Source organism: Melanerpes formicivorus, unplaced genomic scaffold (assembly GCF_026170545.1).
Source record: "Melanerpes formicivorus ecotype bairdi unplaced genomic scaffold, bMelFor1.0.p_v2 SCAF_19, whole genome shotgun sequence".
NCBI classification, from domain to species: domain Eukaryota; kingdom Metazoa; phylum Chordata; class Aves; order Piciformes; family Picidae; genus Melanerpes; species Melanerpes formicivorus.
The window spans coordinates 12,788,005-12,804,468 of record NW_027142371.1 but is presented as its reverse complement, the minus strand read 5'-3'; the positions used below and the strand labels follow the sequence as shown (position 1 = coordinate 12,804,468).

Below are 16,464 nucleotides of genomic sequence, written 5' to 3'. Positions count from 1 at the left end.
AATGTTAATTACCAGCTGCAGCCTTTTACCAAAGAAACTGGTAGGGGCAATCAGTGCCTGCGCTGGGTTTTACCAGCAGTCACGATCCCAGTACAACAAAGCAGCTCAGGGTGTAATCATTTCCAGCTCCCCTCCCCTGTGCAGGCATTTGCACAGCCTGTGCCCACTGAGCGCAAACCTTTCTCATGATCTGCCTGGAAGGAGCTGCTCTCCTGCTATTCCCAGCCCTAGGAGGAGAGGCTGAGGGAGCTGGAGTTGTTTAGCCTGGAGAAGAGGAGGCTCAGGGAAGACCTTATTGCAGTCTACAGCTACCTGAAAGGAGGTTGTAGACATGTGGGGGTTGGTCTCTTCTCCCAGACAACCAGCAACAGAACAAGAGGACACAGTCTCAAGCTGTGCCAGGGGAAGTTTAGGCTGGAGGTGAGGAGAAAGTTCTTCCCAGAAAGAGTAATTGGCCATTGGGATGTGCTGTCTAGGGAGGTGGTGGAGTCTCCATCCCTGGAGGTGTTCAAGAGGGGATTGGATGTGGCACTTGAAAGCACGGTTTAGTTAGTCATGAGGTGTTGGGTGACAGCTTGGACTTGATGATCCCTGAGGTCTTTTGCAACCTTATTGATTCTGTGATTCTATGAATTCTCTCCTCTGGATCCTGTCTTTGCCTTTACTCAGGGAAGTTGCCCAACTCACCCATCAGTTGGGTCCAACTCAAGGCCTAGCCTGCTGATAATTTCCCAATGGTTTACAGAATATCTGGTAAACAATACACCCTGCCTTAGTCATCCTCCCTCCCTTTGCCCTAGCCTCTTCAAAGTGAAGCAAGGATTTCATTCCATTTTATCACTCTTTAGTGCACAATACTGAATCCTGCTTGCTGCCTTTTAGAAGAGCTGTTGTCTCCTCCTCAAGCTCTTTGTTCTGATACATACTTGAAGTGAAGAAAATCCATTCAGCTTTGTTACTTATCTTCAGCTCTTCTACATTCCCCCTCTTGTTCACTACCTTTCTTTATCCATGCTTTCCACCCTCTTGACCTCCCTCTGAAATCTTTCCCAACAGACCTCAAACTTGAGCTTCTTTTCCCATGTTTTGTGCTGTGCAGATACTTTTCCCCTAGCCTTGATTACATTTTGCATGGCCTCATTCAAGCTCATCACCTCCTATCTGTGCAGCTGCTGTATTTGTATTTACAGCTAAAGGCTAACATCACTCTTTGTTAGACCACAATTCATCTTGGGCATCACCTTCCCTTTAGATAATATCCCATTTATCTTCCCTGATTTTGCTTCCCTAATTTCTCCTCACAATTTCACTTGGAGTTCAACATTTTCTTTGTGACCACCTTCCACATAAATCAGATGGTGGCTGTTGCACACAGCCTTCTCTCTTTCCACCTCCACTTTTACATTATGTCAACTGCTCCCTCAAAATCATGTAAAGAGTCTTTCACATTTCCTTGCTTATGTCAAACTATGGCACTTCCACCTTCAACCCAGTGTGTAGTTCTTATAGCTGGATGATTCATCTGTCTTAGACTAATTTAATCTAAGATAATTGTCTAGACAGGTAAATTGAACCTCTGTCTGGAGGCATCTCTCTCTGTCACTAGGAACATGGGAAACCTACAGTGAGGTGGAGCTTTCAGGCAGGTGAAGGAGATGGTTTTCACAGTAACTGCAATACTCCAGTACTATCACTTCCCTTTTCCACATGGAGAAGCAAACATAGATGGAACTGGTAACCTGCTCACATCCCACACAATGCCAGCAGCCAACACAGGATCAGATCAGGGCACAAAACTTTCTGATCTTCACTTTCTTCATCTTACTTACCAGAACAGAGATTTATCTGCTGTTCCCCCCAAAACTCCTAAAGCAATCATTTCCTTCTATTCTTTAAAGAAAGGAGTAGTTATGTGTGAGAAGATCTTTCTTTGTGGCCAAGGTCTTTTAAGTTCTTCAGTTAAGTGTGTTTGTTCTACAAGAAAGACATCTTTAACCTGAGAAGAAATATACTACCAAATACATCACTCAGGGCAATTTAATTTTGCTCTTACATTGTTCTGTAGTTGTACCCAGCCAGGAAAATTTGCATCACATCTATTTACACTCTTAGTTCTTGCTAGTCTCAGGCCTGGCTTCTCCAACTTGATGCTGCTCAGCAGCCCTTGAAGAGAATTATTTCTCGCTCCTCCTCTCCCCAGTCATTTTAAGGAATAATGAACCACCAGGTAGGGTGCCTGGAGAGCCAGTGGGAAGCTCAGCTTTGGAGATCATTAGGCAAAGACAAATATCTGATAGAAATGACTAGAGGTGATTCTAGTCCTGACATGGAGAACAAAGCTGACCTAAAGGGTTTTATGGAGTCTTCCATCGCCCTGCAGTTCTGCCATATATCAATATTTCTATAACATCAGCAGTAATTGCTGTTGAAAGAAGTAAAACACTAAAGCCTGAGTTCATTTTCAGCTTCCTGCTTGTGATTCTGAGGCAGAAGCTAAGCTTGTCCCACACATCAAACCAGCTCTCTGGGGACAAGCACTGAGTGCTCCACTGGTTACTGAGCACATGGCAGGAAAAAATCCAATCCCTGATTCATATCTAAAAATCTGGTGTATCTGCATCTCCTTTTGTGCTCCCATTCTGGCACTGAAAGCCACATTAAGTAGTAAAAATGGAAAGAAAATGGACATCATCACCCACTGTGAAAACCTGCCAGGAGGATTTAGCCCTTAAATTAAGCGCAAAGCCAAGCAGATGTGTAGAAAACCACAGAGTCATGTACTGACTTCATGCAAAACAACAAAACCCAAACCAACAGCAACAAAAAAATTACAAACCATCACAGAAACAGCCTGGACCAGACAGACTGGAGATGTTCAAGGTTAGGCTCGATGAGGCCCTGGGCAGCCTGATCTAGTTGGGGATGTCCCTGCTGACTGCGGGGAGGTGAGACTGGATGACCTTTGGAGGTCCCTTCTGGCCTGGACCATTCTATGATTCTACTGAATGCTCAGCACCTCCAACCACCCTTAAATGAGATTCTCTATGCCCACTTTTCCACAGGGTGCACACAAATCCCTCCAGCAAGCTCAGTTCAATAGCCCAATGTGAATTTACACCTACAGGAGATTATGTTTCCGTATCTGTTCTTGTTGCGGTTCTCATCCTCCTTGGCTGTATCCCAGGATGCTGTCTGCCCCTCGGGGAGGGCCTGCAAAATAAACAAGAGAGGAGTGTTTAGAAAAATCTGGCCAGTGCCTTTAGGTGGATTAAGATGACTGAGCAGGGCAAAACTGAAGGTGGTGCATAATTCAGCAGTCAGTGGAGCAAAGAGCTGTTCCTGAGGAAAGGGCAGGGCCACTAACGCTGAAAGCAGCACTTGGGGCAGACCATTTGCATCTCTTGGCTTCTGCCAATGAAGAATTGTTTTTTCTCCTGCTATTTCAGATCTGAAAGGATCAAAGGGATTTGTTCCTGGCTGCACAGTCAGAGGTTAACCTTATTTCCCCTGTAGAACATGGTTTGTGGAGATTTCACAATACACACCCTCCTGGGGAAATCCAGGTGGCTGAAACACAGTGCTCAGTTCTTCATGTTTCAGTTGAAAACAGATACAGTGGCTGCACTTATTTCTGTGTTAACAACAAGGTGATGCAATACTACCCACTAGCTGCTTTGCTTTGGGGAAAAATGAAAAAGCTCAGGGTTTTAGATGATGTGTGAGGGAGAGAGGCAAAAGGAGGTAAAACAGATTCATGAAGTGTGAAATAAATGGCCATTGTTCCTAAAATCTGCTCTTTTAGTTGAGAAAGGATGGGATAAAGAAACTGGCAGCACAGAATACTACCTTGCCCTACAGCTTGGCCCTACAACTACTCTGAACATACTCAGCTGAGCCACTTTTCCCTTGAGACACAGCCAGGAAGGAGTTTCAAAGCACAGCCAGGAAAATGGCCGTTGTGCTGGGAGCTGGCTGGAGGGTGCTCTCACCTTCCTCAGATGCTGGCAGCAGGATGACCCCTCTCTCTGTCTCAGGGCAGTCAGGGACATTGGCAGAGGCAGATCAAGGCAGCAGGCACAGCATCAGGTCCCTGAGGATCCCCAGCATCATCACAAAGGGATGGAAAGCCAGGAGCTGCAAACCACCGCTGCCAGCCTCGATCGGTGCGGAGAACACGAGCGAGGAGAGCAACAGCTCCCACCAAATTCCCTCTGTGGATCTGCCTCCTCCCAGATCTACTCTCTAACATGATCCTACGTTACTAAAACCCACAGCAACATTATAAATTGCATTATTTATGGCCCTGAGGGAATTATGGGGATTTTGTACCACAATCACTGTAGAATCCTATCTGCCTTAGCTAGCAGCGGGTAGTTTGGCACAGCTGTGCTGGAAAATGAATTTATATTCATCTTCCCAAGCCAACCAGGTCTATTACAGTGTCTGAATGCAATAGCAGAGAGACACAATTATTAGGATCTACAACACTGACATTACAATTAAACTTAATATGAGCAAGCCCCTGGCAGAGCAGATCGTTGTGAATTTTCCCCAAAGGGGTTCCAGGACAGAAAATGTCAGGGACTGCAGCACTGCCACAAGCACAGCTGACAAAAGACAGGGACACTGAGATCCTATTCAAAAGCCCAGGAGAAAGAGTAATAACTCTGTAATTGGTGAGGGCTTTGATCACACATATATCTCCTTTACAGGCAGCTGTTTCCAAATAGCAGCTCATCTCCTGAGCAGAAAAACCCCAACAACCCAATAAAACCTCAACCAACAAACCCAAATGCAACAGCAACAACAAAAAAACTCCTTAAGTAAAAAGAAGAGTGGTGAGGAAGGTTCATTTTCATCTTCAAAGACTGTGGAAGAAAAGTTCCATGTTTTCCCACTTATATCAAATTACAGCAGATTGACCAGAGAATGGCAATAATTATTAGACATCTCAGCACAGCTCTCTGCAAAGAAACAGAAAGGGGGGGAGGGGGGAGGAAGAGAATCTTTTCTCGTGACTTCCACTTGGAAGGAGGTATTCTGGCCAGAGAAAATGCATTCAGGTCCAATAAATCCCTTTTCAACAAACCCCATCCCTTCATGTGACTTGGACATGACATTCTCCATTGAAATTGATGGGTTTGTATTTGCCTGATATAGCAACAAAGCTGGGGAGAGGTTTGGAGCACAAGCCCTATGAGTAGAGGCTGAGGGAGCTGGGGTTGCTTAGCCTGGAGAAGAGAAGGCTCAGAGAAGACCTTATTGATGTCTACAACTACCTGAAGGGAGGTTGTAGCCAGGTGGGGGTTGGTCTCTTCTCCCAGGCAGCCAGAACCAGGACAAAGTCTCAGGCTGCACCAGGGGAGGTTTAGGCTGGATGTTAGGGAGGAGTTCTTCACAGAAAAAGAACTTGGAATGTGCTGCCCAGGGAGGTGGTGGAGTCACCATCACTGGAGGTGTTTAGGAAGAGACTGGATGGGGCACTTGGTGCCATGGTTTAGTTGATTAGATGGTGTTGGATGATAGGTTGGACTCGATGATCTCAAAGGACTTTTCCAACCTGGTCTGGTCTGGTCTGGTCTGGTCTGGTCTATTCTATTCTATTCTATTCTATTCTTTCTTCAGCTTTAGTTTGTACAGTAGGTATCTCTGATAGCAAAAAGGGTTCCTGTTTCTGTTGCTGCTTTACCAGCAGTGGCAAATCAGGACAGGCTCTGCTATTTGATCCATGTTTCTTTTTCTCCTTTCTTTGAGTTGTTTAACAGCACAATTTCAATGTTCAAGATCTGCACTTCATTGTTCTTACTTTGCTTCTTTTAGAGAAGTTTTGTAAAATTTACACTGAATTGTCTTCCCAGAAGCAGAATTTGTGCTACAAGGATGCTTTTGAAACTAAATTGATCTGATTTTTACCTGCAATTACAGCAGGTTGGACGCGATGATCTTGAAGGTCTCTTCCAACCTGGTTTATTCTATTCTATTCTATTCTATTCTATTCTATTCTATTCTATTCTATTCTATTCTATTCTATTCTAATTAGAAGGACAGATCTCTCAAAGTCAGCTTCACCTCAGTCAGGCTTTCTAAGCACCACGGCCCAAATGTGAATTGAGGCTTATTGCAAGCCAATTTAAACCTCCAATGGATGCATTTAGTGAGTTGACTGCTTGCTTTTAATTTAAATACAAAAACTTGAATCATTCATCTGCTCTGATCTACCCTGGTGCTGCAGTATTGCTGCCAAAGGCAACAACATCAATTAAAAGCCTTGCTGCTCATCTAGAGCCAGCCACAGAGTCCTGACCCTCTCCCTGCAGTCACTATCTTCACAAAAGTGGTGGCAAAGCTATTCCAAACAACTCTGCTGTGAACCAGGGTTGAAAACTGCTTTGGCTTAAAACAAATCCCAACCAACCTGGAATGGAACTGTTTCAGCTCCTCATTCTGGTTCTTAGCAAAGCCTTGCACCAGGGGAGGTTTAGGTTGCATGTAAGGAATAATTCCTTCCCTGAAAGGGTTGTCAAGCCCTGGAACAGGCTGCCCAGGGCAGCGGTGGAGTCCCCAACACTGGAGGGGTTTCAATGCTGTGTAGATGTGGTGCTGAGGGACAATGTTTAGCAGCCAGCTTTGAAATGTTGGGTTGATGGTTGATCTTGGTGACCTTAAAAGACTTTTCCAGCTTAAATGGTTCTATGAAAGCATCTACAGGAACACCCTGCTGCCCAACGCTTTGCAGTGCACGTCACAGTCTGAGCTGTGATTTTTCTGACCAGACAGAATATGTGCAGCCAGCCAGCAAGGAAAAGGTTAAACTCCAGAGGTGACTTCAGTCAGCTGAAGCCTCTCACTACTGAGATGCTTGAGGAAAGAGCCACAAAATCCAAAATAACTAAACAGCCTCAGTAATGCAGCAGGAGAATGTACTTTAGTGACATCCTAAATCATAATGGAAAACGAGTTTGGATACTTAGGCTTATTATCTGCACAGCCAGTAATTGCTGCTCGCAGTAAGTCAGTGGGCATGGTCCCACAGCTCACAACAAATCAGGGCTGATGTGTTCAGAGGAAGGAACAGGTGACACTTAAATGCGTCCCCTTTAAACGTTTACAGCTAGGCCTAGTCCCAAATAGTGCAATCTACAGCCAGTGCCAGTGATCTATTTTTCTCTTGTGGCCTCCACAGTTTGCTGCTGAACAGAAGCAGCAAGCCAAAAAAAAAAAGGCCCAAGTCACACTCTGGCCTCAGGTGCAGCCCCAAAATAACACACACCTGGCATGTGCTGACAGAGTCCCAGGTTCCCACACCCAGTCAACACCCGTTTCACCCCACCAGTGACACCACTCACACAATCCCATCCTGCTTCTTAGCTCAATGGGGAGCTAGGTGCAAGATGCAAGCACCAGAAGTATTCACACTATCACAAAGGTTGGAATAGACCTCAAAGATCATTGAGTCCAACCTGTCACCACAAACCTCATGACGAGACCATGGCACCAAGTGCCACATCCAGTCCCCCCTTGAACATCTCCAGGGACCACCTCCCTGGGCAGCCCAGATGCTGCTGGTAAAACGTGCTGCCTGTGCTCTCCTGGTCTGTAGGTGAAGGTATGATTTCAACAAACACCAAATGCAATTTCCAGGTTGCTTGGTGGAGATGAGAATGCAGAGAGATAAGAGACTGTCACATGTGACTGATACGCTCTGCTCAAAGTGATTTTTCATGAGAGCAAAATTATTTGCTAACATGTCACTAAATACTCTGTAATTTATGCTCCCAATTTGCAAAGTAAGTAGAAAATCAGCTCCTTAGAAGCAAAAACATATTTGGAGGTGACACTGATATTAGTCTATGAAAACATATTTTAACAGAGACATCAAATCCTCGTTGAGGGTTTTATGAACCATTCTGCAGAACGTTTGGCAAAGCTGGTTTTGCAGCTTTGTGCTCCTCCAAATACCAGTCTGAGACTCCAGGCTCAGCCAGCTGAATCCTCCCACCCTCCTGGAGTTGCAAGGCTCCCTGACATCCTCCTGCTTTTCAGGTGCTGCTGGTGGAGGCTGAAAGCTATTCGGAGCTGAAGCGCTGCCGGCATCCCGTGTTCTCAAAACCAAACTCCACCACTGCTACTCTGGGCAATTACCTCTGATTGCAGGGTAGAACAGCACATGTGCTTTGAGAGCTTGTGGCATTCTCCAGTCTCTTTCTCTTAAAGAAAGGCATTATGCAAATCTATATAATGCCATCATCATTATGTACGTATGTAGATAGCACTTTCTGGGGAAGGCAGAACTTGGGGAGCTGAAAGTTGCACTGACATTTTTCATGCTAATGTGCTATTTTGATAATTACCAATGCCAGTGCCAGAAAATTACATATATGCCAGCACCTGTTTTCTTCTTGAACATCAAGAACTGCATCTTAGGGGATCTGCAATTGAGCTGAACATAGTTTTGGGTGCTAGGCACGGAAATGGAGGCTGAGAGGGGGGCTAAGTAAATCTCCTAAGAGAATTATTACCCTTTTTCAATATTAAACAGAGCTCTTTATATTAGATAGTTTAATTAGTGTGCTTGATTGTGGGGCAGGAGTGCCTAGACCCGGTTCACATGCAGTTACCAGCAACATTTGTTACAACAAGCCTTTGATGCATCTGATTAAAAAATACTCCCTGGTGACAGGCAGGAAAAAATTGCCTCTCAATTACGGCAAACCCCAGCATCAGCGGCACAAACCCCCTGGACTCTTACTTGCAGGGTGGAAAAGAGAGCTGTTTTCATTAAGTAACTTATTTTTCACAGCTGTTATGTTATTTTTAAGTAGTTTTAATGCCACTATGCATATTAATTGCTTATTGCCTTCCCACAAGCTTTACTACGTTCATTATAATTATGGCTTGCTAGATAGAGCGAGGTCTCACATATGTTTGATGCTATTTCCCTCTTCTGTTCTCCCTGCTCTAAATGTAGATTTCTCTCCCAACTCCTCCCCAAGGTCATGTTTCCTCCTGCCATTTGGATTACATTCCCGGTCATTCCAGCTTGAAGAGAAGAGGTGTGGGGGGGAGGTTGGCTCCTTTCACTGCTGCAGCTTGTTCTTTGCTTCTCTTCCTTACATGGGAAGGGAAGAGTACATCAGCTGAATGTATTCTGAGCCAGAGGATTGAGAATACTGCTGAACTCCACCTTCACGCAAGCTACTCGAGCTTCCTGCCTTTGCCTTTACAATTCTACGTTCAGGTCATTAGTCTATGATTTAATCTGATCAGTTGTTGATCAAGAGTAATTTGAGCTGCCAAAAATCTCAAGTAAAACCTTTCCCTTTAATAAAAGCCTGGCTTGTGCTAGTGTCAGTGAAAGCACATCAATAAGCAGAGTCTACAGCACTCCAAGTCCTGAGTTCAGTTACCTGCTAATTATTTACTGTCTGCTTTTTTAGGGGAGGAGGAGGCTCATGCTAATGGAGGAGCACTATGTCTATTCTCTTACTGATGCAGTAAACACATTATCTTTGGACTAGAGGACCACCAAAGATTGGTAGTGCTGTAAAATCCCACCCTCAGAAAGAAATGAGGTGGAAAGGAAAGGATTAAGAGGGCAAATGAATTCAGAAAAAGCAGCTCTTCAAACCACTTAGCCTCCCCTCCCAAGCATCTGTCCTTCTTGAGAGCAACTTCTGCAGCCACTCATGCAAGCATAGGTTCCTCTCACCTCATACTCCTCCTTAAATCCATAGCCCTGGCCTCGCTTCATCTGGGTGATGTGCTGCAGCAGGTCGGCCACGCGGATGGCTGGCTGGAACTGCCCCCGGGGGTAGGACATTTCCACTGGCTCACAGCTCCTGTATGGGTGGGTCTGGATAGTCAGGGTTGGCTGGGTCATCTCTCCATGGCTGCTGTCTGTTTTAAAGACAGGGAGGCAAAACAAGCTTTCACCCTTCTGGTATTTCCATTCGTTCTTGCTCTCTGTGTGCATTCATTTCTCCACCACCCCATAGGATGGTGCAGGCAAAAGAAAGGAAGGAAGGAAGTAGGAAACACACACTTGACAACAGCTAGATAGACTAAATCACACTTTGAATATTTTGTGTGTCAAGCAGACAAACCCAAAGAGATAGAGACACAGTAAGTAGCCCATCAGGCTAACAAGGATCAGCACAGAGACACAGCACAGTGTGTATGGGTGAGCTCCACAGAACCATTCCATCGAGTCAGCCTACCTCTCCTCACAGACCTGCAAAGAACACTGCTGGGAGACACAGACAGATGAGCAAGATGTTCAAGCAGGATTTGGGGTGAATAGCATGAGATAACTGAAAGGGGCCTGGGTTAGCAGCAAACCAATTATTAGCATTTCAAGCAAGCCACACAGGATTCTAGAGGCAAATGAAACAGCTCTGCTGATACATCAGTTACGAGGATGCCATATTATCAGAAATAACAAAGCAGCATCAAAATAGAGTTACCTTGCATGCAAACTCTTACATTTCAGATAGGTAAACTTAACAGAAAAGTGTGGCTTTGGGCTTCTTTTTTAATAAATAGATAAAAAATTATCTGTAGCACTACACAGATGGGATTGTGACAACTTATATCCCCAGCAAAACTCTACACAGAGTGAACTAACAGACAAGAACTTAAATAAACAAGTGCCTTACTGTTAAAATATTTATGTTTGACAACAGAACCTCAGATTAAATGAAAAAATTCAGTTTCTTATCTACCAGAGCTGACTAAATTTAAATAGCTGCCAAAATAAAGCAATGAGTTTTCCTATAATTAGAGGTGTCCCAGATGATCAGGTCCTTCCCCGCATCCAGGTCTGAACAGTCAGCATCAATTCTCCCTGGTCTTACCCAAAATCAACCTATTAGCAAACAGAAAACACCTCCCTCAGAATGTTCACAGAACCCTTCAAGACCACATACACAAGGCTTGTTTCTTACAGAAAGCTGCCTGACAAAGAGCCTAACCACTAGCCCTTGTCAGCAACACAAGGGTCGTGGATTCAAAAGGGTAAATAAATCAGCTTGCAATTTCAGGGTGATTTTAGAGAGGCAGAAATGTGGTTTGAATGGTGGTGTAAACGTTGCTGTCCTTGAGAAATCGCCATGGAGTTCTGATCAGAAGCAGCCAGGATCTGTGCTGTGTTCCTCACTGCAAAGGTGGGCAGGAGCAGATGGATGAGGACACCAGAATGCCTTGCCAGAAGCTGGCAAAGCTGTGCCACAACCAAACACAACTCATAATGCTTCAGCTGCTGTACTGGGGGAAGGTATCCAGACCAGGATCTGCTCTGTTTGAAGCTGCAGGACTATGAAGAGGAGGAAGAAATGCCAGCAGTGGGCACCAGTGCAGGGCAAGCTGGTCTCCATGTGAGATGGAGTGGTGGTTGACTTGTCAGTGATACTGAACACATCCTGCCTCTTCTGAAATACATTAGCACAAAGCAATCATCTGCTCTGCAGATTAGGCTACTGAATCTAAGGACTTCTGCATCCCAGGTTCTCACAAACAGAGCCATATTCCCAGGATACTCAGAGATTCACAGAGCTCTGGCTCTAGCAAAGCAACACTCCCATACAAAATGGAATAAATTTGGGATTTAAGGAAGAGGAACATCCAAAGCATTTGTATAATCATCCCTAATGCTCCGACTAATGACAGTGTGAGAACTCTGAACAGAGGGAATTTCAAGGCTTATTAATTCCCCTAGTTGGATTCCCTTTCCCAGTGCTTCTTCCCTCCCCTATTCCCTATTAACCTTCTGCAATGAAGAGGGGAAGATTTTTATTGTAGGCCATTTCCAACAGACGTCCTATGCTTAATTTTCCATCATTAGGTTTAATACAAACCCAATTTCACAACTGGCTTCTCTGAGGAACCTGAAAGTAATGCCACATTTTTTATCAGCCCCAATTAAAACACATTACAAGATCCCTAGTCAAAAGGGAGTCTTAAAACTATTGTGTGGTCCTGATGCTCATATGGCCACAGGAAGGGGGAGAGCTCACAGGCTGCTTGGCAAGAGAAGCTCAGCTCAGCCAGCACCTTTGCAGGCAACTCTTATTTTCTCTCTTCACCAGGTCCTCTAATTCTGGTACATTGTCTCTCTTCTCAGAGAAAAGGATCACAGAGAGGGGCAAATGCCACAAAAACAGTTTTAGAAGGATGTTGACTCACTGGAGTGTGTCCAGAGAAGGGCAACAAAGTTAGTGAGAGGCTTGGAACACAGCCCTATGAGGAGAGGCTGAGGGAGCTGGGGTTGCTTAGCCTGGAGAGGAAGAGACTCAGGGGTGACCTTATTGCTCTCTACAACTACCTTAAGGGGGGTTGTAGACAGGCAGAGGTTGGTCTCTTCTCCCAGGCAACCAGTACCAGAACAAGAGGACACAGTCTCAGGCTGTGCCAGGGGTGGTTTAGGCTGGAGGTTAGGAGGAAGTTTTACACAGAGAGAGTGATTGCCCATTGGGATGGGCTGCCCGAGGAGGTGGTGGAGTCACCATCACTGGAGGTGTTCAGGAGGAGACTTGATGGGGTGCTTGGTGCCATGGGTTAGTTGGTTGGGTGGTGTTGGATGATAGGTTGGACACGATGATCTTGAAGGTCTCTTCCAACCTGGTCTCGTCCGGTCTGGTCTGGTCTGGTCTATTCTATTCTATTCTAATCTAAAAGTGGCATCCTCTCCTTTCCAGAGTAATGTCCCTTAAAGTAGGCCCCTGAGCTCTGACCCTGGTTTGAGCCAGACCCGAACTAATTCTGTTCAATTGTTTGACTTCTCAGCTCAGTCTCTGCTCAGTGCAGCAATGTGCTTTACAAGTTCTCAGGGAGAACAGAAATAAAAAATCAAGGAAAAATGACTTTTTTTTTCTTTTTTAATTTGGAAAGAAGCTTGAAATCAGTTACTCTAATACTCAGAAACTACCAGACACAGAGATTCACGCATCAGTTTTTGGGGGATTCTATTTCACATGCAGGTCTTACCCCTGGTCATACATCCTCCCTTTGTGGGTAGGAACACCTACCACCAGATTGCTCTGCCTCCCAAAGATGGAATCCAGTTCCAGGAAACAACTCCAATGAAAGCCTTTCAGGAGCTGGTGATTTCACTCTGACCCCTAAAGCTGTGGCAGTGGTTAATTACCTTTGCTGTCTAAACATTTCTTAATTGCAGTTCGATTTTGCTGAGCTTCGACTTGCAGGCACTGAATCGTATTATACCTCCTGTTAGATTAAAGAGCCCTCTGAGCATCTGAAACCCTGACCCATGCAGGCACTGATCAAATCACTTCTTCAGTTTCTCTTTGATAAAGTAAATCAATTGAGAGCTTCTGAAGTCTCATTAGGGCAGGATGTTCAAGAGCTCCGGTTCCTCCCCAGAACCATTTCCAGTTTTCCACAGCTCCTTCCGTGCAGCTGTAAATAAACCAGGTATTCTGCATGTTGCTGGGAGCGTGCTGTTTGTACAGGATCTAACATTAGCAGCTGCCATAACAAACTAGGCTGTCAGATGTTGGTTAACCCTTTTTAGTGCAACGCTCTTGCTGCCCATTCTAAGGTATCTGTTGCCAAGGCAGAACGCTTTGGTTTCTGGAGGCCTTAAGAGTTCACAGAATAGCCTGAAGTTGTGTATGTGATGTTAGATCTGTGCATGAGATGTTAAATCAATGATTCACTGGCTCTCATAGAACTAGCCTGACTGGCCAACTCTTCAGGCATCCCAGCTTCTCTGTTTAGGGTGTAGCTGCACATCATCCCCTCAGTTAAGGGAGGACACTGAGACACTTGAATGTGTCCAGAGAAGGGCAACAAGGCTGGTGAGAGGCCTTGAGCACAGCCCTGTGAGGAGAGGCTGAGGGAGCTGGGATTGTTTAGCCTGGAGAAGAGGGAAACCTCATTGCTCTCTACAACTACCTGAAAGGTGGTTGTGGCCAGGAAGAGGTCGGTCTCTTCTCTCTAGCAACCAGCACCAGAACAAGAGGACACAGTCTCAAGCTGTGCCAGGGGAGGTTTAGGCTGGAGGTGAGGAGAAAGTTCTTCACTGAGAGAGCTATTCATCATTGGAATGTGCTGCCCAGGGAGGTAGTGGAGTCACTGTCCCTGGAGGTGGTCAAGAGGGTATTGGACGTGGCACTTGGTGCCATGGCCTAGTCAAGAGGTCTGTGGTGACAGGTTGGACTCGATGATCTTTGAGGTCTCTTCCAACTTTGGTGACAGTGTGATCATATTTAAGGATGCTGCCTCCACTTTTAATATTCACAGACTTGCCCTGCTTATGAAATGCTACTTCTCTGACTGTCTTGTTTGCTAGACAAGTAATCATGGACTTGCTGCAGTAAGCAATGAGGTCCTGTTCTGCCAAGAGCAATGAACTGGACTCCAGTGAAAAGCTGAAGCAGAGGCCAGGTGCTAGCTGGCAGCTTCTCCCATCTGATGAGTAACCCTGAGGCTGAGATATTATTGCTTGCCCGCTGCTACAGCAACTTGTGTTATACACTTCTGTTGCTACCCAGACAAGTACAATAAATACATCTCCCTCCATGGGAAAACTGATAAAATCCTCCATAGATGTTACAGAAAAGATGAAGAGCAGCTGAGAAATTAGATTCCCAGCCTGGAAGTGGCTGTGCATGATCAGACTCCTGTGGCTCTGCATGACCAGACTCCTGTGGCTCTGCATGACCAGACTCCCTTGCAGCATCTCAGTAAGGGTGGTGGGAGGGGATTTGCTCATCCAGAGCAGCTTTGGGGACTAAAACTCTAGATCCTTTTCTAGATCTTGTTTCATAGTTTTGTTAGCCTGGGAGGCAGATATCTGGACACAGAGTATGACATTGCCTTCTGACCAGAAAACTAAGCTGTGCCTCAAACTAAAAGCAACACAACACCCAGGTGTCAGCTTGGGTTTGTGGAGGAGGTTCTTCCCCAGCTTTTGCTGCAGTAGCCATGACTTCCTCCTGCATCTGAAACAACAAGTCTATCATCTCTGTTTCTGTTTTTGTTCTCCTAGCCTGGGCTAGTGTGTAACACGATAAGACAGCCTTTGCACAAAACAAATTACATTCTGAGTGGTGTTTGTGATGGATTTAATTACACACATCTCCAGCCTCTCTACACCAGAGTAAGGGTTGTCAGTTATGTGACATCTTCCAAGGATGACTACAGCATAGCTAATACCTCATCCCCTCACATTAAGGATACGGTGCAAGCTGGCAAAACTGATTTGCCTTTTTGTGTGCATCAAGGCTTTATTATATGATAAATGCCCAGCTACAATATGCTCTATCCAACACAAAGAGTGGCACAGCAAGCCCAAGTCAAAACATCGTTTGTCTAATGATATCAACCCAGCTATTGAAAGGCATATTCCTTAACAAAAAGCCTTCTGACACCAAGACTGACAGAAAGCAGAGGAAGCATCTTTCATTTCAAAGGATATGAAGAAGCCACATGTGCATTAAAATCAAAAAGAGAGAAAGAAAGATAAAAGCTGGAGAAAGTAATTTTCTCTAGATTCTAAAGAGATTTTGAAGACTCACTCGGTAAAGACCTTACACAAGTGCATTCTAATCTTACAGGAACTACTGCAAACATCTTCTTCACCAGATAGTATAAAAGAAAATCCCCCTAAAGATGTGCAGAAGATGCTTTGGAGAGCTGATCTGAGGCTTGCAGAGCTGCTGTAACAGCACAGCTCTGCCAATGCATGGACCTACCCCAAGTCTAACCCTTCTTTGCCTCCTTGGTGGACAGGAGTTGTCAGATCTACCCAAGTCACAGAGCAATGCTTTACTTACAGCTGAAAAACTACTGGCAACTCCAAAACAGCAGAGAAAGCTAGAAGCCACTCAAGAGTTGGGGAAAGAACATCCCAAGAACCTGATTATCTGCAGGCAGAAACAAATTGCTTAGCCTGGAGAAGAGGAGGCTCAGGGGAGACCTTCTTGCTCCCTACAACTACCTGAAGGGAGGTTGTAGCCAGGTGGGGGTTGGTCTCTTCTCCCAGGCAACCACCAGCAGAACAAGAGGACACAGTCTCAAGCTGCACCAGGGGAGGTTTAGACTGGGTATTAGGAAGAAGTTCTTCATAGGGAGAGTGATTTGCCATTGAAATGTGCTGCCCAGGGAGGTGGTGGAGTCACCATCATTGGAGGTGTTTAGGAGGAGACTTGGTGGGGTGCTTGGTGCCATGGTTGATTAGGTGGTGTTGGATGATAGGTTGGACGTGATGATCTTGAAGGTCTCTTTCAACCTGGTCTACTCTACTCTATTCTATTCTACTCTACTCTATGATTCTATTCTAAATGCAAGAGAAATTCAACTCAAGTAACACCCTATGAGGGCATGTGCCTCTGCTGCTCATTCTGCTGCAGGCCAATATTAGCATAGGACTGGTGTGGAAGCCTCTCCTACAGCTCCTCAGAGGGTGACATGGTCTAGGAGGCTACAGAACAGATCAAGCCACTG

At 45.3% G+C, this 16,464-nt stretch overlaps 1 protein-coding gene across 7 annotated transcripts in view; it reads right to left on the bottom strand.

Moving 5' to 3' along the window:
• The window catches only part of PTPRT (protein tyrosine phosphatase receptor type T), a 460,558-nt gene that overhangs the window by 37,697 nt on the left and 406,397 nt on the right, over positions 1–16,464 (bottom strand). For all 7 annotated transcript variants that reach the window (XM_068150103.1, XM_068150108.1, XM_068150109.1 and 4 more), the window contains 2 exons: positions 9,710–9,897; positions 3,123–3,210 (listed from right to left, as the gene is read on the bottom strand). In XM_068150103.1, the coding sequence (XP_068006204.1) occupies positions 3,123–3,210; positions 9,710–9,897 (276 nt within the window). The remainder of the gene's footprint in view (positions 1–3,122; positions 3,211–9,709; positions 9,898–16,464) is intronic.